General features: G+C 40.2%; 2 protein-coding genes and 1 long non-coding RNA gene across 18 annotated transcripts in view; 1 reads left to right on the top strand and 2 right to left on the bottom strand.

Annotated features, from left to right (window-relative positions):
• Positions 1 to 6,178, top strand: part of CACNA1D (calcium voltage-gated channel subunit alpha1 D) — a 171,158-nt gene extending 164,980 nt beyond the window's left edge. For all 15 annotated transcript variants that reach the window (XM_033071448.1, XM_033071451.1, XM_033071458.1 and 12 more), the window contains 3 exons: positions 1,936 to 2,057; positions 2,668 to 2,988; positions 3,954 to 6,178. In XM_033071448.1, coding sequence (XP_032927339.1) covers positions 1,936 to 2,057; positions 2,668 to 2,988; positions 3,954 to 4,247 — 737 coding nt within the window. In that variant the 3' untranslated portion in view covers positions 4,248 to 6,178. The remainder of the gene's footprint in view (positions 1 to 1,935; positions 2,058 to 2,667; positions 2,989 to 3,953) is intronic.
• LOC117002402 overlaps positions 1 to 9,017 on the bottom strand; it is a 59,667-nt gene extending 50,650 nt beyond the window's left edge. The window contains exon 1 of the long non-coding RNA XR_004419274.1: positions 8,937 to 9,017. This is a non-coding gene — a long non-coding RNA (uncharacterized LOC117002402). The remainder of the gene's footprint in view (positions 1 to 8,936) is intronic.
• An 814-nt stretch (positions 9,018 to 9,831) lies between these two features.
• Positions 9,832 to 23,301, bottom strand: CHDH (choline dehydrogenase). Of its 2 annotated transcripts, none has more exons than XM_033071463.1 (8): positions 23,225 to 23,301; positions 18,334 to 19,134; positions 17,417 to 17,568; positions 14,605 to 14,734; positions 13,784 to 13,918; positions 12,539 to 12,681; positions 11,627 to 11,729; positions 9,832 to 11,048 (listed from the first exon to the last, which is right to left on the bottom strand). In XM_033071463.1, the coding sequence occupies exons 2-8, from the start codon at positions 19,076 to 19,078 to the stop codon at positions 10,630 to 10,632; spliced, it is 1,827 nt and encodes a 608-aa protein (XP_032927354.1). In that variant the 5' UTR covers positions 19,079 to 19,134; positions 23,225 to 23,301; the 3' UTR covers positions 9,832 to 10,629. The 2 variants fall into 2 exon arrangements, with proteins under 2 accessions (XP_032927354.1, XP_032927353.1); XM_033071462.1 differs by lacking the exon at positions 23,225 to 23,301 and adding an exon at positions 22,370 to 22,511.

Below are 23,301 nucleotides of genomic sequence, written 5' to 3'. Positions count from 1 at the left end.
AATGAGTCGTGCACCACAGAGGGTAAATAACTCAGCTGAACAATAGTGAAGGTACAGAAAGCTGCTGTGTGTCTTCCAGTAGCAGAAGGAAAATAAGGGAAATGCATCAGATGGAGGAGAGACTGTGAAAGGAGACCTCTGTACATCTTTCTGCAAGCTTTTCTGATAGCAGAGGAATTTTAAGCCAAAGAAATAGATGCTTTGTATATCCATTCCACAGATGGAAGGAGAAAAACTTTCATATAAAAATTGTCCTGGGTCTGCCCATGAAAGTGTTTCGAGTGGAGGGTTGAAGGTTTCCTCTAACTGCAGTCTTGGAGATAAAGTTTTAATGACAGTATTTGGCAGTCATTTATTTAAGAGGATGTTATGCTTTTTATCTCATCTGCAGGAAACTAGATTTGATATCCTAGGATAAGAGGACCTAGTTCTGATGAAAGTTGCATAAGGGTAATTTAGGAAGTCCTTGGTTTTCACCAATAATGTTATGAGAGCAATCAGTGTCCTGTTACAGCCATTTATGTAATATTCAGGAAAAGAGTTGAGAGATTTAGCAGCTCAGTATCTGAGCAGATTTTAAAAGAATCTCAAATCTATTATTTGTAACTAGTTTATGAGCTGTTTGGCCTGGGGAAGAAGCCTTGATTGTCTGACATTAAAAAAAAAATTAAAAAAAAAATAAAGGGACATGCAGCATTGCACTAAACAGTTCCTGCTAGCATCTGATTCAGTCCAAGTGAACATAACACCCAGTGCCTTGGCTGAGTACTGCAGTCAGTAAATTGAGCTCTGTGTCAAGCTTCCTGGATGTTTCTATACCAAATTCATCACCACAGTATTTGAGCAGCTTCCAGAAGTGTGCTGAGGAACGACTGAGATTTTCTTTCAGCCTCCTCTCTGCAGAGAAGCATGTGCAAAGAAGTGCCTTGTTTGGGATGAAGGGACTTTTTGGGTTGCTTAATATACATTTTGGTATTGGGACATTTAGCATATTGGGATCAGGAGCTAAGACTTGCATTCCTGTATTTGGATTTGCCACAGAGACAAGGGAGAGAGATAAAATTTGCTTTAGTTGGACAGAATTACCTTGTGTAGGTGCCTATTTTAGTTCAGTGGCTCTTTGATTGTTATTATCCAGCATGAAGTGTCTGATGATATCTGTGGGGTGCCATAACTCCATGCACTTAACTTGGTACAGCCAGGTTCTCTCCAGTGTCCCACTCCAGAGCTTGCAGCTGCGAGGGTGGAGCTGGATTCCAGCTGCAGTTCAGCATCCAGGCTTTCTGTGCCTGGCACAGGGGAATAAAGGTACCCACGTGCTTCCCATCATTCTGCAGGGTTTCAACAAGATAAGCTGAAGCATCTCCACATCGGCCAAACATCTTGATTAAGTTCAGATTTCTACTTTTACTTTTCTGTCATGAAAGTTGTCATAACAGCAGAGACCATGGTGGGGATGATAGCTGTCCTAAGAAACAGAATAAACATCAGGAATCGACAACCTGAGTTGACTTGGATATGGTTTTACATGTTGCATATTCCTTCCAAAGAGCTGGATATGTTATATTTCCTTTGGGAAATCTGGTGTATTAGAATCAAGAGCTTGAAGCCATGGGGAGGAAAGAAGAAAGTCACAGCAGTTTATGGCAAAACTACAGTTGAGTATCTGTGCCAGACAGCTGTTTTCTGAAACAGCTGCTTCCAATTCTGTCCTGTTAAGTTGCTTCTGTGGTTTCTACCTTGGGTTGCTTTTGCTTATGTGGTTAATCTGTCCTTTATCTTATAACCAGCCGCTTGCTTCTATCAGCACAACTTGTTTCATACTGGCAGATCTGTTTTTATTTGCATCATAGTTCTCCCATCCTGGAATTCTGGAAATAACAGACTTTGAGGAAAAATATTTTGTTTTTCTAATGAATTATGGTTTTCCTGTAGCACACAGACGATCTTCCTTTAACTTTGAATGCCTCCGCCGACAAGGCAGCCAGGACGACATCCCACTCTCTCCTAATTTTCACCATCGCACAGCTTTGCCACTTCACCTAATGCAGCAGCAGGTAAACTCAAACTCTTCCTTAACTAACAGTGAATTGCATCTTTCCAGCCTCTACATTGCACTCCTGATTTTCTCTGTTGTTTGAGGCAGCACTGGTGTATTCATTGCTAGACACAAGGGTTCTCAAACATCCACCTTGTACAAGCACAGAATGAGCAGCTGCCCCTTTGAGTGTTCACAGAGGGTCTCCATACCCTAAATTTTGACCAGAATTGCATAATACAGCAGCTGTCTATTAATCTTTGCCTATCTCAACTCCATTTGTGACAATATCCAAGACATCTTCTGAGGCTCAGTGCCCAGCTTGGCAAATGCTGACAGCTTCCTATCCTGTCCTGGACAGAAGGAATGTTTCTATACTTTTGTTTTCTTTAATATATTGTGCAAGAAAAAGATTTTGTGATATGAATAAAATAGAAAAAATACCATTTTGTTGTGTCATTTTGCCAATTTCAGCCCTGTTCCTCTCTCACATGGCTACTGCAAGTCAGAAAATGTTAACTTTGAGTAGCTGCTGCCTGAGAAATTGGTTTGAGCTAACTGCTGAAGTGAGAAATTAGTATGACTGAATACTTGAAATCACTAACTTTTAAAATTCTTCCCTTTACCAGGTGATGGCTGTGGCAGGTCTGGATTCCAGCAAAGCTCATAAACATTCACCGAGTCGTTCAACGCGCTCCTGGGCCACCCCCCCTGCCACCCCTCCCACCAGGGACCACTCCCCCTATTACACCCCCCTGATCCAGGTGGACAGGGCTGACTCCACAGAGCACATGAATGGCAGCCTGCCCTCCTTGCACAGGAGCTCCTGGTACACGGATGACCCCGACATTTCCTACAGGACATTCACACCAGCCAGCCTGACCGTCCCCAACGACCTGAGGCACAAACACAGCGACAAGCAGCGGAGCGCTGACAGCCTGGTGGAAGCGGTGAGTGCTGGAGGAGCCAGGAGTGCTGTCTCTGCACTGCTGGGCACACTGTTAAAAACACACCATTCAATTCACAGCAGCTCTCTGAAAATGGATTTTTAGTTTTATAGCCACAAACTGGTTTTAGATACAGAGGGGAATTTATTAATGACTGTTGTGTAGTAAATTCTGCTGAATCCAGATCTTCACACTAGTGAGAGATTAATCAGAGAACTAAAGACACTTCAGAATTCTGAAATTTAAGTTTTCTAGATGAGCATCAGTTCTGAAGTATCTTTCCACAATGGCAATAAGGAAGCAATTTCTGTTCTTCTATTGAAATATATCCCCATTTCTGTAGTAATCTGAATAGAAGATCAAAAATTCCATGAATCAGCGTACTAAATGCAGAGGAGAATAACAACTGCAAGGATTGATTTTGAGGTGTACTAAAGAATACTAAAAATTCCCTTTTATATGAAGAAAGATTTGAAGACAAAGTGTGTGAAGCATTTCTAAATCATAGTTAATGTTGTACCTTCCATTCATCACTTCCTTTCCATTGCTGGGAGCTAAACAACACATTTTGTTATGGTTTTGCAAGTGGGAATTCAACCTCTTTTTTCCGTGTACTCTAAAGTACTGAGAACACATAAAATTCTGTATTTCAGACAATTGTTATAACTGCACCACCTGAGATTATTAACTGTTGTCTTTGGTGTATCAGACTGATGATTGATGTTCAGCAAAGACTCCTGCCAAATCTTTAAGAAGTGTCAGATGTACTGCAGCACCCCTTACATGATCCCACATCATGGTGTGCTTGGGAGACTTTTCATTGTTGATTTAATTGTTATTTACCTGCACAGTTTGGCTGTGTGTTGCTCCAGTGATTCAGCATGGGTTTCTAGTGCTTTCCATCAATGTGCAATGTTATGATCTGTCTTTTGTTCTGTAATTGCACTAAAATTCTCCCTCTCTCCCAGGTACTTATATCTGAAGGCCTGGGAAGGTATGCCAAGGACCCTAAATTTGTTTCGGCTACAAAACACGAGATTGCTGATGCATGTGACATGACTATTGATGAGATGGAGAGTGCAGCAAGTAACCTTCTCAATGGAAATATCAGCAATGGGACCAATGGGGATATGTTTCCAATTTTAAGCAGACAAGATTATGAACTTCAAGATTTTGGTCCTGGCTACAGCGACGAAGAGCCGGAAATGGGACGATACGAAGAAGACTTAGCTGATGAAATGATATGCATTACAAGCTTATAGTATTTAGCAAGGAAAATGTTCTAATAACAGAAAAAAGTGCCTCATAGTTTCAAGATGCTAGGCACTATCTGGAGTGAATAACCAATCCAAGTTTTGTATGAGTGATGTCACACCTCAAGGAAGCCATAATTAATAAATTTATTATCTCCAGGTTGCCGAAATGTGAACAGAGCTGCAGTAGGTCAAGCCTCCTCCCGCAGAACCTTCAGTTCCTCTGTAGGAATAAGGTTATTTTGAAACTAAGCAGATTGTGACAATCAGTTTTTTGAGGGCTAGAGCAGGATTCTGAGGTGTAATATCTTGCCTGTCTTTCAACCTTGTGCTGCTGTCCTTCCTAGCAGAGCAGGATTTTGTCAATGACAATGTCTGTACAGGTCTTGCACAGGATTGTGTGGGAAACAGCAACATGAGATGAGTGATGACAACCAATAATGTCATTACCTCAGTGCTCAAAGCATATCAGCTACCCATTGCATATCCATCCTAACATTGTTTTCAAACTTGCCTCCTGATTTCTTTTCTTTAATGCTCTTCTAAAATACAATTTGTCATGCTCTACCTGTTAGAGATCGTTGGAAAAAGAAGTTATATAAAGAATAATCTGTCATATGTAACATCAGTTTACATAGGAAAATATCATTCAGATGGTCTGTTTTATGACTATCATGTTAAGGGCAAAATATACTGGAATAATTGCATTCTTACTAATGCACTTGCAACCAGGTTATAGTAGAATTAGATAAGATAGTTTGCTAAAAATTATATAGTAGAAAATATTGTAAATTAATTGTAATATACAATGATTTGTATTTGTAAAGAGATGTTCTATATTTTGTAATTATTGTACCGTAATTGAACTGCAGCAATATTTATGGACCCTAATTATTGTAACTCTCCACAGAATTCTAGATAGAAGTATTTTTACTTGGAATACATAGATCTATAGCATAAATATTTAAATAGAGCCACCTCTCAGTGTAAATCTCTTTTTGGGATAAAGTGTCAAGTTTGAACTTGGCAACAGATCACTTTTTTTTTTTTTTAATAATTGAGTCAAAAGAATCTCTCTGCAAAAGGGATGCACCATTGACTACTCAGTCTTATACTTGGAAGGGTAAAAAAATTTAAACTAATTTCAACTTTCTTTTTTTTTATTTTTTTGACTGAAAAAATAGCTCTAATTTTATTTTTGTAATAACCCCATGCAAAAAATTCCAAAACCCAAATGCCTTGGCAGGTTCATGCCAGGGTGTTCCTGGTCATGAGACAATTAGTTTCGACAAAGTGTAATACCTACATCCCCTAAATTGACATAGGAAATCTCTGAGGCAGAAACTACTTCACAGGTAAATGAAAATGCTTTACTTCAGTAGTACTTTCTCTGCTTGAAAAGAGAATAAATGTGATAGTAGGAGTCTACACAAAACCAAAAACCTTGATATAAAAAATATTTTGTTGCCTCTACCTTTCTGTTGCTCTATGTGTACTATTTCAAAGATTTATTTTTATGCAATCAAGAGAGGGCTTTGATATTGTTCTCAATGCAGTAAAACCCTGAAATGTCTTTGAGGCTGAAATGACCTTGGAGGATAATTAAAACACCCTGAAAGCTACTGTCTATTTTGTTAGCACTGGATAACAATGACTTGTTCTAACAAGTTATCTTATCAGGTTTTACCTGTAGTTCCTATGCTAGATAGCAATCCAGTTCACATTTTTACAAATGTGATGTTTAAAACATGTAATAAACATTTTGTACATAATGACAGTTTCCTATGAATAGCTTACAGACTTCCTCTGAAATCATTCTTATTTCCAATGCCAGGATAAGAACTTAAAGGTTTGTAAATTATTTCTTGACCTACATCATTTTGTATTAAAACAAATGCAAAATGTTCTTCAAAATAAAACTGTGTAATAATTTTATTATACTTGGGAGTCCTTTTACTAATAATTTTTTCACCAAGAACCTCCGAATGTTGAAGTCAATTTGCAGTGTTATAAGAATGGGAGGGAATGTGTGGAATAGGGTATCAGTCTGCAGTGTCACATAGTGCAAGTCTTTTATGAATGGTTGCTGCTAACCACACAGAAATGTGCTAAAGGGATTACTACTTCCCTAGAGACAGACCTATGGAAACTATTAGGAAAATTTGACTAAAATACCCTGAAAAATTTAAAGAAATTTTCCACGCTGTCTTGGGAAGCTCTTGGGAGGTTACCCACCAATACTCACTTTGTTACACTTTCCCAGCTTGCAGAAACAAAATCTGGGAAGTCAAAATGGAGCTATCCCTGTGAAATGAGTAGATTTCAAAGTTTTACCTCCTGTGGTAAACCCACTTCTGGGTTCCACCTTCAAGGCAACTGAAGTTAAACTTTAAAAAACAAAAGGAGAAAGACAATCTCAAACTTGTATTTTGTCCAGCATGGACATTTGATAGCACATCAGGTTTTGCAGACTGAGCACAGTGACAGGATTTTTAATTAGTGATTTCTCCAAGGAGACAGAAAACAATATGCTGACTTCACTGTACTTTCATGCTCTTTGTCCTCAGCCTTTAATAGTGGGATAAGAGACTCTTTAAGGTAGATAAGAAATTTTATGAGAGAGCTGTTTGCAAAAATAAACAATGAAGGATCTTTAGTTGCAGACCATATTCTGTGTAGTTATTGGCTTAGGAGAGAACATTTGTATAGATTCAAAGAATACTTGTTTGGTTTTACTACAGAAATATGTGGTAACAAGTAATCAATATATGCATAATTGCATGCTAATTGGCACCCTTAGAATACTACCAATCATAGTAATTAGTACAAAAAACTAGAAATTCTCTCAACAATGAAATCATCATTTAAAAGACTCAAAATTAATTTATAGATATATTTAATGAGAGAAAGTACTAGTAAAGAATTGAACACTGGTAATATTCTATAGTGAAGTCAATTCACAGAAAACATGAATCTTGAACAGTGTCTCTTTTTGGAGCTTGGCTGACAGAAGAATTGAGACTAAAAATTATAATAGTGTAATAAGAGATGTTTATGTTCTCCCTCTTCATTTTAACTATAATATAAAAAGTATTTAATTACTTTTAGTCTTATTTAATTATATATATATTGTATTATTTAATATATTTATGTTTTTATTATTCCTCAAAATCTATTTCGATGTTTATTTTATAGAAAATGCATATTCCAAGCCCACTTTTCCAGTGTTCATATAGCTGCCTAATTTGGTTGCAGACTAATTGAAAGCAGAGACTTGGAAATGATTTTAAGGTTGTGTGTGCAAAATCTTGCATAAATTAAATACAATGCAATTTTACAAATACTGCTATATTCTGCTGCCTTTAAAAGCATTTCTCATACTGAAACCACTTGAGCTGAAATGTGTGTACAAAAGAAATATTTTTGGTCACTTTTCCTAATCTCTTTGTCCCCAGCCACAGACCTCCAACTGCCTGGAGCATCCGCAGCAAGCCATTTCCATGGAGATGCTGGTGTTCCCTCTTGCAGTGCCATTGCTGGTCCAAACCATGCTGGCAGGTCTAGTAGCTCTTGAAACAAACAGCTTTTACAGTTAACTGGTTTTCAACACATAATATATTATCTGTATATTTATGGAATTTATATCTGGGTAGAATTGGGAATAATCACACTGTATTATTTTGTTAAATAGGTAAAACTGTGGAATTACAAACTGTGTTCTGCAGTCCAATAAGGTGTAAAAGATGGTTAATTGCAGCTGTGAGACTGCCCGTGCTCCACAGGATGTGTTAGAATTACCTAGACCTGTTCTAAGGACCCTTTAGCAGACTTAACTCTGCTGGAAGTCAGAAAAAATTTTAACAGTAATTCAGTAGCAGCAACCAGATACAACACAGGAGAAACTATTGGTAAAATGATGCTACTTAAAGATTTCCCCAGGGCAACAAACCCTTCAGCACTGCATCAAAGCAATCTCATGAAGGAGCCTCAATGTTCTACAGCAGTGAGGCTGGAATTAGTAAAGCAACTTGCAGTTCACAGCAATGAAAATGTTTCAGTGCTTAGGAGGGGAGGTTCTGTGGGTTCTTAGAACTGCAAGAAAAGATGATGATGTTTCAGAAGAAATGCCTGATTATCTGATTTCTCAGTGCAGCAATATCTCCTGAACAAAAGACACATGGATACCTAACCTTGCTATTTACTCCTCTTTTTAGAGCTTGGCACTACAGCAGAGGAGAGTCTGGGCATGGTCACTGGTAAGTTATGTAAGCCCCTGGCTAGTTAATCCTCTGCAGTTGCATAATAACAATTCCCAGCTTGCATGCCTGGAGTGGAACCCCACATTGTAAATCTGCAAATGCAGGAACTTCAGTATCTCATCTTGCCAAATTACCTCCCTTCTCAACTGCACAGGAGTGTGGTAAGTCTCACCAGTGCATATAATTTAAAATATCTTATTGTATCCCAAATGATGCTAGAACTTACTAAATACCTTTAAAGAAAAATCTCACATGCATAAGTGCTGAGAAATAATTATTTTCCATTAGGAGGTACAGAATATACAACCCATGCTTTTCTCAAACAGTTGCACCAGATGAATAATCTCCTTAACTCAGCTAATCTGTCATCTATGATGTGAAATATTTTTGTTCTTCCCCTCATTCAAAAGAATGCATCACATACATAGAAAGGGTTTACCTGTCTCCCTTTGGAGCAGAGTTCACTGCTATCATCTTCCATCTTCAGTGGTTTTGTTTGTGTTTATGCAAATGCTCTAAGTCCTTTCCTTCAGCAGAGCTTCCAGTCAGTGCCTTACAGAGCAGCACCAGGTGCTCTGCCCTAAACATCTGCAGTTTTCCCTCCAGCCAACATCTGAGTCAGCAAGGTTTTCTACAGTCTGTTAAAATGGTGTAAAATTCCCTTTTTTCCCCCTGAACCTAAGTTTATTCTCTTTGCCAAAAGTCCTGAGCAATCTTAGGCTACAGAAGCTTTTACTTTATGACTCGACATCAGCTTAGTCAGAAGTTACTTTGGAATACTTAATAAATAGAAAATAATCAATGGAATCAATTTCTTTCTTTCAGTGAGTCCAGTTTCTTTAGGTTTTGTGTTTTTTTTTTTTTTTAAATCAATACCTGAAAGATAGTTTAACACCAAAAACAGCCATGAAAGCACAGGTATCTTAACTTACACATCTGAAAATTAAAAAAGCCAAGATTTAAGTCCTAACTAGAATATAGCATTGGTTCACTGAATAAGATATTTGCCTTTTAATTTAAAAAGACCTCTTCCCATTTTATCAATATCTGACTTTATACAGTTATTTTGAGTAACATTTCCTTTTAAATATAGTTTGGCTGCAATTTTTCTAAATAAAATTTGAGTGATAGCAAGGCACCGTTCAGAATATTTACTGGTAAATATCTTTTGCCAAATCATCTTCTCAATACCAATCACCTTAAGGATGTTATATGAAGTGGGGATCTCCTACTGCTTAGAGTGGTACAACTACATCAGCTAAAATTGTGAGCAGAATTCTACTCATCTCCTTGTGGAAAAAAAAAAACAACAAAACAAACCAAAGAGAAATATCCGTTTTCCAGTATATTTTTATAAATATCAACTCCAGTTCTGCATGTTTTAGAAAAATAAGTTGCTGATAAATACACTGTGTGTCTTCTCCCTGAATGCTGTACAGTTAGAGACTACTGAGCTTAGTGAAATCTGAGTGAGGATTTGTAAACTGTTCATTCCTTTAATAAAAACGACATTTTACAAACTCTGAGCACATGCAGGTTCCTCCCTTTCCTACGAATTCTGATAAAAACTAATCCAGCTCTTGAATATGAAGTTGCATAAGTGCTTACATTTGCTTAACCATTCTTTGCAGGTTGTGGTGATCACTGATTATCTATTATCCTGGGTAACATTCTCTTAGCAGTTAAAATTCTTCAACTAACATAATCTTTTTCAAAACAGCACGCATCAATCTCTTCCATTCCTCGTGCAATCACACACATATTTCTGTCTGATGTGTACAAACATCTTGGCATTTAGAAACAGCTTCTCTTCAACAGAAAATTTGAATTCAAGGTCATATTTAATCAAATTTATGATTCTTGGAGTGTCCTGCACAGGGCCAGGAGTTGGACTCCATGATCCTGATTGGTCCCTTGAAACTCAGCATATTCAATGATTCTAAAAAAAGGACCTTTGAGCCAGCTGATTAGACAAACAGTATGTAGTCTAATACCAAAACAATTATTCAAATTAATAGTTATTTTAATAGGATATGTTGTTTTGCCTATTTATCATGTTGGCATATTCAGTATGACAGTCCAACATGTGGATGAAAGACTAAATAGCAAATTATATGAAAGGATGAGAATATTTATCTCTGTGTTTCCAAGGTCTTGGGCTGATATACAGGAACATTTTTCTCCTCAAGTGATGGAAGGCCCTTAATTATATCTGCAGCTTTCTCTGCTATCATGATAGTTGGGGCATTCAGATTTCCAGTGACAACACTGGGCATTATTGAAGCATCAACTACTCTCAAGTTTTCAACACCAATTACTTTTGTTTGGGGATCCACTACAGCAGTGCTGTCTGAAGGCTGACCCATTTTGCAGGTGCAGGAAGGATGATAAGCACTATCAGCCTTCTGCCTTATGAAAGCATCTATTTCTTTGTCAGACTGAACATGATTTCCTGGTTGAATTTCAGGCCCACGAAATTTTTCAAAAGCTTTCTGAGCAAAGATCTCTCTGGTCAACTTGACACACTGGCGGAATTCCCAAATATCTCTTTCTGTATAGAGAGAAAACAAGAAAATTGTAAGTACACATTTAATTTACCAGAATATACAGAATGCAAAACAGAGTAAAGCAGCATTGCAGAAAAAAGGCTGGAAGGAAAGTCTCTCACTTCTTGCTGATAGCCATAATAAAGTGCAATATTTTTCAAAGTCACAGATATTTACATCCACTGTGAACAAAACTGTTGCTTATATTGCAAAAGCCCAAAAGGGAAGATGTGAATATGGCACTTTCTCTTGCTGTACTCACTGTCTAGGAAAAGGAAAATAGTCTCAGCACAAAGAAGCAAAATAAATTTGTTCCTTCACAAGCAGAGGGAGTGATGAAACAAACAGCAAGACACAGCAGATACTGAGAATTCTGACTTCATTCCCAACAGGGAATTCTTTCTAGTTTACACAGTGCTTTGCACAATCACCTCTTTTCATACTAGTTGACTTTTATAAATGAGAAATAAGTGACAATGTACCAGCCAGCATTTCTGAACTGGTGATGAGTAGGGACAGAAATCAGCTGCTGAAACAGAACAGGAAAAAAGCTGACATCAGAGCAAGGAGAGGCTGCAGTCACCTGTTGACAGGTAGTTGGGCTCAATGATGGGGTGGTCATTTGGGTCTGAACTCTTCAGCTTCAGCCAGCCCACACTTGTGCTCCTCATGGGTCCCACGTGGACCTGCAACACCCACGCTGTACTTGTGAGACAATCCCACCAGGTCTGCTTCCAAATTCAGCATGTTTTCTTTGGGTTTGTTTTTTTTCTTTTTTGAAATTTAGATAGACTTTACAAATTCAGCAAATGTAAGCATTAACCAGAGATAGTGGAAAATAACATTGAACATTTTTTCATTTTATATGGAATCTCTTTTGTAAATATGTAATTCCATTGCAGGGAGGAAACATGCCTGTCACATCAATTCACAGCTGTTCTCTTCATTTAAAGCACAACCATTCCAGTTTAGTAGTATCAGAGCACTCTAATACAATCAGCAACTGGACCAAATTATTATGTTTCTGAAGGAAACAGATTAGCAAGGAAAAACATATCTATTCAGTGACAGTTCCCCAGAATTAGCATTCAGAATTTTGGATCAAGATGATAGTCTAAAAAGGGGCTTGGATTTGTGCCAGTGAATAAATGAATGTTTCTATACATTTCCACTTAAACCTCTGCCTAAACTGCAGTGGAAGAGGGAACACCTTGTCCCACTGCAAAGTTGTGTCCTAACCCACAGCTCTGAGGCACTTCAGTAGAGTGAGAACTTAATTCAGTATTTGCCTTCTTTCCCAGAGATAAAAACTAGCAGAAGTTTGGTGGCAATATCAAATAACAAGGCTGTGTTTTTTCCCCGGTGAAGGAGGTTAAGCAGTCTACTGAACAAAGTATTTTTTCAGTATACAGCCAAATGATCAACATTTATAATGGAGCATAAACTTCCTTGCTAATCACTACAAACCCTTACTGGAACATTCTCTTCAACTCACCTGGTAAGCTTCCATTTTGGAAGCAACCCGACCATGGTCAATCACCTGGGAGGGAAGAAAGTGGAACTGAATGTCGGGGTAAGGAACCCCTGGTGCACTTCGGATGAAACCACCAGATTCTAAGTGGGCAGTGGCTCCCTCACCTAGAGAGTGTAAGGGAGAGAGAAGATGACATTAAACACCTCAGAAGAGCAACAAGTCCACTTGTTTTTAACCCTTAGTTGCACTACTATGAATAATTTATATGTCCAGAGTCGATTGCAAGGAATCCAAATCCATTATGAACAGCTTGTGGTTTAAGCAGTGTGCATCACTTTCATCTGCTTTTAAATTCCTGGGTAAATGTAAATATGCATAACTTTGGAAATGCCACAGATCTGGGAATGGGATGTTACAGTTATCTCACTGTAACTGGCAGGGGTCTGACTGCAGAAGCAGCTTTGGATCCTAACAGGTGTGCAGGGAACTGGCTGCACATCCTGATACTCCTGCACTGCTCTCCCCATGACGGGCACTCCAGTTATCCCATCAGTCACATGGCATAGGCAGAGCCATCCACACTGCCTACCCTGAAGGGAAGATGCAAGCCCTGCAATGTGCCTTATGTTATTTTAATTTCTGTTTAAAACTGTAAATTAGCCCTCAATATTAACTTGCATGGTAAAAAGCCACACATACCCAGCATAAGTTGCCAAATAAAAACATAATTCAGCAAGTGATGTGGAGCTCAACTTTGGCCAAGCTATTTAACTGACATCAAGGATTATATTTACAGATTCGTTTTAAGGTACAACTTATGACTGAAGTACTGAAAATTCATGTGTCATTTTAAGGAAAGTCAATTCACATTTACTTGCATGCCAAAAGAATTCTGATCAGAGCAACAAATTTTTTTGAGACAATTATACAAGAAACTTAAGTCAGTTGAACAATATGTTTTTATTGACATCACATTGATTTAAAATAGAATATTTTCTCCATCTTTTTTGCAATAGCTTTTCTTAAATGAAGAATTTTTCTTTGCATGAGATATAGCAATGTTAAAAATGGTATATACTAAGAACTTTAAAATATTCTGGTATAGAAGAAAATAAATTGTTCAAATCCATTTGCAAGTTGCAGTTATTTCCCAGAGCATGAAGAAGATTATATATTAAGGCTTCTAGACTACAAAACTCAGAGATAAAAGGCCATCATAATCCTAAATCAGTCAGTGCTAGAGTGATTGCATACTTTGCTTCATACCTGTAAACTTCCAAAGCCATTCGAGACCAATCCTCACCATGTTAAGGGGCTTTTGTGCACTATACAGAGTAATAGGCTTGGTGCACTTGTGCTGGACATACACTTCTAAATGGTCCTGAAGGTTCTGGCCTACTCCTGCAGGGGGTAGCAAGGGAGGAGGGAGAAGAAAGTGAGAGGGAAAAAATGTTATTTCACACAGAACAATTGCCCACCATGTTTCAAGCAGAGAACATCTCAAGTGGGAACTAAACCAATGTCTAGGGCAGTGATGACACAGACCAAGGCCATGAGTCACATCAGCCTTTTACTCATGTCAGAATAAGGTTTTACCTAAACATAGCATAACTAGAATGAAAATAGGAAGTTAAATGGCAGGTATATCAATTGTTCCAAAATTGCCAGATATGGCTTAATACTGTGCTTACTTCTTTAACTTTAAGGAAAAGTTAATATAATTTCTTCTATATCTGAATATTTATGACACTGGGAGTTTATAAAATCTGTTGTGGATCAAAAGTAATTCAAAACTCTTAGTGACAAGTGTGCTCCTTGACTATAAAAATATGCCTTCAGAAAGGCACTTTTTACTTTCAAATGTGGTGAAGAAAGAGGAGTTTGTTGCTAAGTTCTAAAATCAATGCATGTTTCCACTGATTTGTATAAAATCAATACATCTTTCCAGTGATTTGTAACAACCATGTTTTCAATGTGTTTCAGTCTTCACAACTTGACATCAAGAAAATTCAATTTCATTATTAATTTAATTTAATGGCCGTTCAATTGCATCCATAGAAAGATGAAAGAAGAAAGGAAAAAATTACCAGGAAGATGGCAAACAACAGGGATCCCCAGTTTTTTTAGATCATCTGCATTTCCAATTCCAGACAACATAAGCAGCTGGGGAGAATTTATGGCACCTCCACTTAAAATAACTTCCTTATTGGCAAAAACCTAAAAGGAAATGAGCACAAAAGCCCTAAGATTATTAAGCCTGAGCTGAATGCAAGCAGTGTCAGGGACTGCTCTTTGGTTATGCTGCTCTGATCCAGATTAGACACCCTTCCCTCACATTTTCCTCATTTAAATGTATTCCTGTCTTGTCAGAATTTTCCACAGAGAGAAGGAATCAAGCTTTTGCTTTGATCATTCCTGTATTTATTCCCATCTCTACAATCCATTCAAACTGTATGGCACAGGAACACTGAGCCCAGCTCCTGTCCTACTTGCCAGGGGAATGGTACCTGTGGCACTCGGATCAGGAGCTAAGCTTCTCTGCCATCTTCAGCAACCCTCTGTCAATTCACACTGAAACTCCTAAGGAAGATTTGGAATTTACAGACATGGTAGCTCAAACATTCTCAAGAGCTTATTTTTTTTAAATTCAACCAAGGCTAAAGTTTGATTTCTTAGCTCATGGTAATCCTCAAAAGCCCCCCATTCACTAAAGCACTACTGATAAAATTGGCTGCAAGCACAAATTGAATTTTGTTTTGCTGACACTCTTTTCATCAAATGATTTGGTCTCAGCCCTGAGCTGGTCATGATACAGGCTGCTAAATTATTCCTCTGCCTTTGACTCGGAATTTTAACAAAAAAAAACCAAAAAGCATTTTCACACTATTTATCTGATATGGCCAACAGATGCCAGTGATGTTATCTTCTACTTGTTCTATTTGTTATTGTTTTGCTCTGGGCAATCATTAGTATGTTAAGACAAATAAACACCGTATCAGAGCCTGTTGAATCAATACCTTGAGCTGCATTTTGCATGTTTTACAAACTTATTTGACTTATTTACATTTTCTATGGTACACTCAGAGCTGGTACCAGTTTGTTCAGAGCAGTATTCAAATGATGCTTGCTCAGGCTAAACCCACTGCAAAGTCAGCACTGTAGTTATTCCTAGCCCACACAAAGTTATTCATAATATCACAGCTAATATGCTAAGAGGAAAAAGTGACTTTGACACACTTTTGTTTGAGTTAGCCTATAATACATTAAAACATTTTCATCCTTTATATGAAATATAAAGTATAAATATACTTTTCTGCTTTATTCTGAACTTAAAAAGTCCAGGGATGTCCAGTCTACCTTTCCTATTTTTGTCAGAGGGCTTACTGGAGTCCTGGGAGATCTCTAGAACTTCAGTGTTAGACAAATAACAAGTCACTGGCTGCTGAATAGGCTGTGAATAATTTTTGAATCAGGTTTTGGTGATCTTTTCCCTTTGCTGATGACTGATGCAAAAGAGATTCTATCTAAAACAGACTGTAAAAACAAAAAACACTTTAATGTAGTCAATTGCTTCATCTCAATGTCCATAATGTAATAAAATTATTAGTTCTTCCATCCTGACAGATATAACATTTTCCAGAAAGTAAAAGCAGACTAACCCTGCAGTTTTGATGTTGGGGGAAGTAGGGGGAAGGGGGAGGGAAGGAAAGGAAATACTTCAAAGGTGCATTTTGTACATACATATTCACTATATATATAATATATATTATTCACTATGTAGAATTTGTACTTATATTCATAGCAATTGAAGAGTTTTGAAATTAAATGGTCCAGTATTCAGAAATTCTTTGATCATGTGTAATTGGGTTTCCAATACTTTCTTCAATGAAATTGATCTTGATAATGGCACAAGAACAGCAATTAGAGGTACTGTTTTCACAGAAATGTAATAGCTTATTAAATCAGTTAAAGGTTCTGCAAATTTTGTTTCATATTGGTAAAATGATTATCATTTGCAATCCACTTAGAAAGTAGCGGATTTGATCTGTACTTTAAAAAATCAAAGAGCAGATTATTTATTCTGCATTTTAACTTCTGGTTACAAAACTTGTCTGCTAAGTTTTAGAAGGCTTACTGAACTCAAACCACCAGCTCTCAGCTCTCTCTAGGATATTATTATCATACTTTATATTTCTTTTATAATCATTTGTGACTAAATATCTTAAGTTATCAGCATACAAGCCCCTTTTAGGCAATGTCCTAGTGACAGACTAGTCCATAATCAGCTGTTAAGGGAAGTGTGGATGGTTTAGGTCTTACAGAAGTCAATGGATTGAAAGAGGCATAAAACGAACCAGTTATCCACAGAGTTTTATAATTCAAGCTTCCTTCCACACAGGCACATTTTCAGCGGAAGTTGGGCTGAAACTGAGAAATATTAATTCCACAGCCAACCATAAGGCAAGATTTGTTATTGATCCCTTGAGCTATTCAGATTTCAGTATCTGGCTTTTACAGGTTTTCCTCTGCCAGAATTGTTTTTTCAGAAACATCCCCATTGCAGCACTCTGGTCAATGTGCTGGGGCAGGGCATGGCTGCACCACAGGCTCCAGGCAGACTTCTTACACAACACTGTGTAACATCGAGTTATGGCTCGTCCCCTCAGCACTGGGAGATGAACATGTGATGATGAAGTTAATCTCTAAATCAATACAGCTGGAACATCATCTACTGTAAAATAACTGACAAGGAATCATGCACTGTAACAAACAACATCACCTCTAAAAAAAAGAGAATATTTTGCACAGTAAAGCGCCATTTTTAATAGACATTTAAATATATATATATAATTTAGCTCTGATTCATACCTTTCACACTGGAAATTGAAAATCTCTTACCTTTTTCCTTTGCCCATTTTTCACATACTCAACACCAATGCATTTTGTTCCTTGGAACAAGATTTTTGTTACAAGTGTCTTCTCTGCAACTGAGAAATTTGGGCGTGATATGGCTGGGCGAAGATAAGCACTAGCTGTGCTCCATCTTTGACCTACAATGTATATTTACATTAAACATCAAAACAGTCATGCTCAGTATGCTTCAGATTTTGGCCAATAACCACCAGGATGCCAACAGAGAGAAAGTCTTCATAGAGAGTTCAAAGCAAATGCAATTTGATATAATAATTACAAATATTATTTTAATATAACAATTTTCACAATGACATAATTTAAGTGTGAATCAGGACTTTCCTACCAATGCAACTTGCTGTGAAATACACAGCACACTGATAGCAAGCTGCTGAGAAATGAATAGGGTGTAAATACAGAGTGCCATAGCTGTGTAGTAACCTAAACACTCCAATGGCATTATGGGCAGATTATACGTCCACATTCCAAAATTATTTCTGGAGCAGAAATAGGAATTACAGTAATTTCACCACCATAAGGTGCACTGGACTATAAGGCACACCCCCCAGGAGTCGGCAAAATTCGCAACTTTGTAGATCAGATAAGGCGCACCGGACTATAAGGCGCACTTTTTTTTTGCAGCGAGGCTCTGCCCCCAGCTCCCCCATGCAGTTGCTGGCTGAGGCCCCCGGGCCCGCCTCCACTCGGCTGCCACGGCACTACCGGCTCCCCCCACGGCTCATGGCTCACACCTCCCGGGGGGGCAAATGTCGCAGCTTTGTACAGCATATAAGGTGCACCGGATTATAAGGCGCGCTTTCGGGTTCAGGGGGAAATTTTAGTCAAAAGGGTGCGCCTTATAGTCGTGAAATTACTGTACTTGAGGAGACCCCTTTATGGTTTACCTCGGTGTATAGTCATGTCCATCCAGCCAAAGCCTTCCTGCTGGTAGCCATTCATGTCATCCGTGAAGGGGTACCCAGCCTGCTGGGCAGCCTCCAGGAATGCCTGGTGCAGAGGATGCTTTGTTTTCCCTCTGGACACGTGCAGAGGGCCGTTCCCCCCTCGGTACCGATCCGGCCCCAGCTCGTGGGTCTGTGCCTTCTTGAAATAGGGCAGGCAGTGCTCGTAATCCCAGCCGTGGGCCCCCTGGCTGGCCCAGCGCTCGTAGTCCTGAGCGTGCCCGCGGATGTAAACCATGGCATTGAGCGAGGAGGAGCCGCCCCAGACGCGGCCGCGGGGCCAGTACAGCACGCGGCCGTCCATGTGCGCCTGCGGCCGCGTGTGGTAGCTCCAGTTGTACTTCTCATCGCACAGGTTGTAGGTCAGCGCGGCGGGCATGTGGATCTTCCACAGCAGCCTCTTGCTGCCCAGCAGGGTGTCCTTGGGGCCCGCCTCCAGAAGCAGCACAGTGCTCTGCGGGTCCTCTGTCAGCCTGTTGGCCAGCACGCAGCCTGCCGAGCCAGCTCCCACGATGATGTAGCTGTAGGAGTCTGCCTTAGAGCTCAGCTGAGATGATGCACGTGAAATCTTGAACTGCTGTTCATTGATCAATAACGTGTTCTTTAATGTGTGTGCTTTAAACAGGCTTCCTGCTACCTTGCACATCACAGGAGTGGGACATTTTAATCCTTTTATTAAATATGACATCTTTATTGATAATTAGTCAGTCTTGCAGAATTTCTGACAAAATCCAGTGGTTTACCCTAGAAAAAAACCGAAAGATACTAATTAAGATGTAAGCATTGCTACCTCTAAAGCGTCAGTTCACTTGCAGGTGACAATGGGATACTTTACCCATTTTCACTACCCAAAAAGTTAACAACAATGGCAATAAACCAGTAAACATTTACTGTCTTATTATTCTTTTAATGCAGTCTATGCAGCAGTCAAATGTACTATCCTATATAATATGTAGTCTGATTTTCATTTGCTTCTGGTTCCTGAGACAGATGAACATTTTCAAGTATTTGCCAAACCCATAAGAGGTGGAAACTTTTGCATTCCTTGTAATCTCTCTTCACCTCTAATAGGCAAAAATTTAAGAACAACAATTTCCAAAACTTCTCTGTAAGTCTGTGTCAGTGACATCACACAGAACCATTCACAATGGAAATTATGAATATGCTCACTGCACATTCTGCCATTCTCCACAAAACAAACATGTAACAAACTCATTTCCAGCTACCCCCAATGTGAAAACTGCTGCATTTGCAGGTGTGTCTCCTAATACAGGGAAAGGCAAAATCTGTTCATCTGTGCCTTTTTACCTGGCTACCAAACCCAGATTGTGCTCTGAGTACAGTTACAATCTAACAGCACCAGATCCTTAGGCTGAGTAGGAATGCCAAGATTTTTACTTTCAGAGGAGCCTGTGAGCCTTGGAAGTACCTCAGGTTTAGCTCTGTGTCACTGGTTCAGGCACAGGGACTCAGTGCCAGATTTTCTGTGTGTCGCTGATCCTGCTCGCCAGGGAGGGTTTCTCCTGCTCTCTCCCCCTGAAACCATTCCTTTTGGTCTAAGCAATTAGTGAAATGGGGTGTCCTTGGACTGTAAATAGTATTTCTCTCTGGCCCATGACTTCTGTCTAAGCTGTTATCATATATTCCAGAGATAGCAACTTCTCTAGGGTCCATTACACTTATCTTTTCCAGCATTGCCCAACTGAAAAAGGTAAGCAAGTATTCTCCGGAAATACGTACAATCCTCTGTAACAGAATTAGGTGTAAATTGCTGCTAAATGTTAGAAATTTTCCATGTAGAATTACAATTTTATACAATTTTATGTACAGTCTCATTTGCAAAAGTATCTTCCTTTACTCTTGGGAAACAGATGGGAGGAAGCATAACTCTCTGAGTTTACTTAGGAAAACTTGTAATAAACTTGTTTGGGGCTGTACAAACCCCAAAATTTCTGAATGAGCAACCCTCCATGGTAAAGGGAAAAAAAAAAAAAAGATGCTGGGGATATGTCTGAACCTAAAGTTCACACAGCTGATTCTGCTCACATGGATAATTCAAAATTGTTCCCAGCTGAAGATGGGGAGGTGTCAGGGTTTGTTTTTTTTTTTTTTGCTGGTGAAGTCTATCAAAGAATTCTTTCTTGAAGAAAAAGGTTTATCAGCAGTGCAGCAGAGGATGCAAAGGTAGAGAGGTTTTTGCTTGTTTTGGTTGTGATGAAGAGGGTTATGGTTTTGTAGTACCTGTGTTTAACCTGCAGAACTGGTGGGCCACAGGACTTTATTAATGCAGGAGCAGTGAACTGGTGAGGGGTTTGGTAGAATATGGGCCTGGGCCCTGACAATGTGGGAAAGATTCTCTGTCCCGGTAGGGAACCATCGTTTTATGGTAAACTCTTCTAAATGTTAAAAGTGGTTATGTTAAAAGGAAATAGGTAGAAGTAGGGAGGTTTAGATATCGTGGTCCTACTGGGATGCTCTGTACTCACTACCAACAAAATAAAAATAATCTTTTGGACCTTACCGGCTGTTACTGCATGCCTTTATCTGACTTTCCCCTATATAATGACTTTTTATGAACATGTAGTAAAATGTTCCTCAGTAATCAGTGGGCAAACTTGCAAAAATGCACATGACAGCAACATAAAAATGCATTCCCTGTATTGCAGTAGAACTTAAAAGTCTGGAGCTTGTTTTAAAAATGTTTGTATTTCTGAAGCTGCTATTCAGCAGGGCTTGTGTCTGGTGATTGTACAAGACTGAGGAGAGCAGGAGCATCTCAGCAGGAAAATTCCATTGCTACAATATAATAATATAGCTAATCATACACTGGTTAGCTAGAGGTGGGCAGTGGAATTCTGAAACCAGGTGTTAGGGCTCCTTGCATCATTGTAACACATTTTGAATACAGTATGAGTCTGATGTGATCCATGGGTATCTACAATTGCAACTTTATCTGGGGTCATATGTGAAAATAGACTTCTTTAGGGGACTCGAGACAGATAAACTTCTAGCCCTCTGTCTGGGACAGAAGGCTGAACTACCGACCAAGCAAGCTAAACCCAATGTTGCTTTTAAGTAACTTAAGTAGTATATTTTAGATCTTCTCCACCATATGTTTTTCAGCTATATAGTTAGATGTTATTTCAAGGTTGTCTTTGAATTTTGTTGTTTTATTTCAAATGGAACAGGACTGGCAGAATGACATCTGAGAGAATTTTTATCTTGCAAAGAGAGCTGGAAGTGAAGTCTGTCAGCAGTGTCCTGGCCTTTGACAATCAGTGTGTAGATGATTCACAAAGCTTGGTGCTTTTGAGTTCTGAAGTGCAGAGGTCAAGAATTAAATCACTCTCATTTAATATAAACCTAGCACATGTTTTGATTGACTGGATTAAAACACTAGTTTCGATGGACTAAAACACTAGTTTCAATGCACAATTCTTTTTGCCATATTGATCCACATCCACTCTCCTCTTTCAGTGGCCCATCTGCATGAGCACTATCCTACCTCAATCCTTCTAAACTGATCCTGAAACAAAAAAGTGAGGGTCACAGGGCCTGAAACACACCCTGTTCTGCTGACAGAGGAGAAAGAAGAATATTCTCTTTGGCAGATGTAAAACATCACCCTCCCCCAGAGATATCCACAGCATAGACCACACATAGTGCAGCAGAGCAATGGGGCTTTGTGAGCAGGTTAACCCTTCATGCTAGCACCAAATGCTGCCAGGCCTGACTGTGGAAAGTGCAGGAGGAAGAACTCCTCAGGCTAAAGCAGATCTTGCCTTTGTTTGTTTGTTTTTCCCTGCTGCAGGCTGTGTAACAGGTTTAAATGCCGCTGCTGCAGAATGCTTTGGACTAACTTTCCCTTCAGTCTCGCTAGGGAGAAGAGAAAGTTCATTCACTTTCAAAAATCCATTCACTTTCGAAAACTTAGCGGTGAGTTTCATTTCCAGGGCTGCAAGTGTTCGAGCCGACTTACCTCGCCCCTTCCTGCTCCGTGCACAAGCGTGTCCGGGAGCTCCGGCGGCTGCGGCGCTGCCCGGGGGCTGCTGAGGAGCAGCGGGAGCAGCGGGCGATGGCTCTGCCCCGGTCCCTCCGCACACGGGGCGCACACAGGCCGCGTCTCTGCCAGCCCAACCGGGGAGGCCGCTCGTGTGCGGGGGCTGCAGCCCACCCTGGGCAGCCGCGGCGGGCGGAGCGCGGGGAGGGCCCGAGGGGAGCGGGCAGGGGGAGCTGGGGAGGGAGCGCGGCCGGGAACGCAGCCTTTGGCCGCCGGGCAGGCTGTGCCCGAGCGCCGCTCGGGAGCGCCCGGAGGGGCGGCGGGCGGAGTCCCCAGCCTCGCCCAGCCCGCAGGAGTCCCCGGGCGGCTGGGCTGCCGGTTCGGCCAGTGCCACCGGGATAGGGCTGCCGGGTTCCCCCGGGACAGAGCTGCCAGCTCAGCCAGTGCCACCGGGATAGGGCTGCCCGGTTTCTCCCGGGACAGGGCTGCCAGGTTTCTCCCGGGACAGGGCTGCCAGCCCCGCGCTGAGGTGACCCCACTCCGCTCCTTCCCGGAGCGCTCCAACTTTTTCACTCTGCTCTTAGCGGAGCGGAAAAAAGCATTTCCCCCATCCCGGGCTGCGAAAACGCTTTCCTTTGGGAAAATGCTTTCCTTTGGGAGCGCTTGGAGCTGCAGCGCGGCTGGGATGGAAGCCCAGGGGCCCCGCTCCGTGCCCGGTACTGCTGGGAGGTTTCTCTGTGTGTGTGAGGCTGGGGCAGCGCTCGAGGGCAGCCTGTGAAAGCTGAGCTGCAGCTTGCACCCAAGGCTTTAATTGGCGTTAATTGCCGTCCATACCTGTGCAGTGCGTGCTCCCAGGAGAAAACCTCGGCTTGGCAATGAACAGCGAACGCGCTATCCCGCCGGGCCTGTCT

This window comes from Catharus ustulatus, chromosome 13 (genome assembly GCF_009819885.2).
Source record: "Catharus ustulatus isolate bCatUst1 chromosome 13, bCatUst1.pri.v2, whole genome shotgun sequence".
In the NCBI taxonomy this organism is placed as follows: Eukaryota; Metazoa; Chordata; class Aves; order Passeriformes; family Turdidae; genus Catharus; species Catharus ustulatus.
The sequence above is the reverse complement of the archived record's forward strand: the minus strand, read 5'-3'. Positions and strand labels throughout refer to the sequence as shown.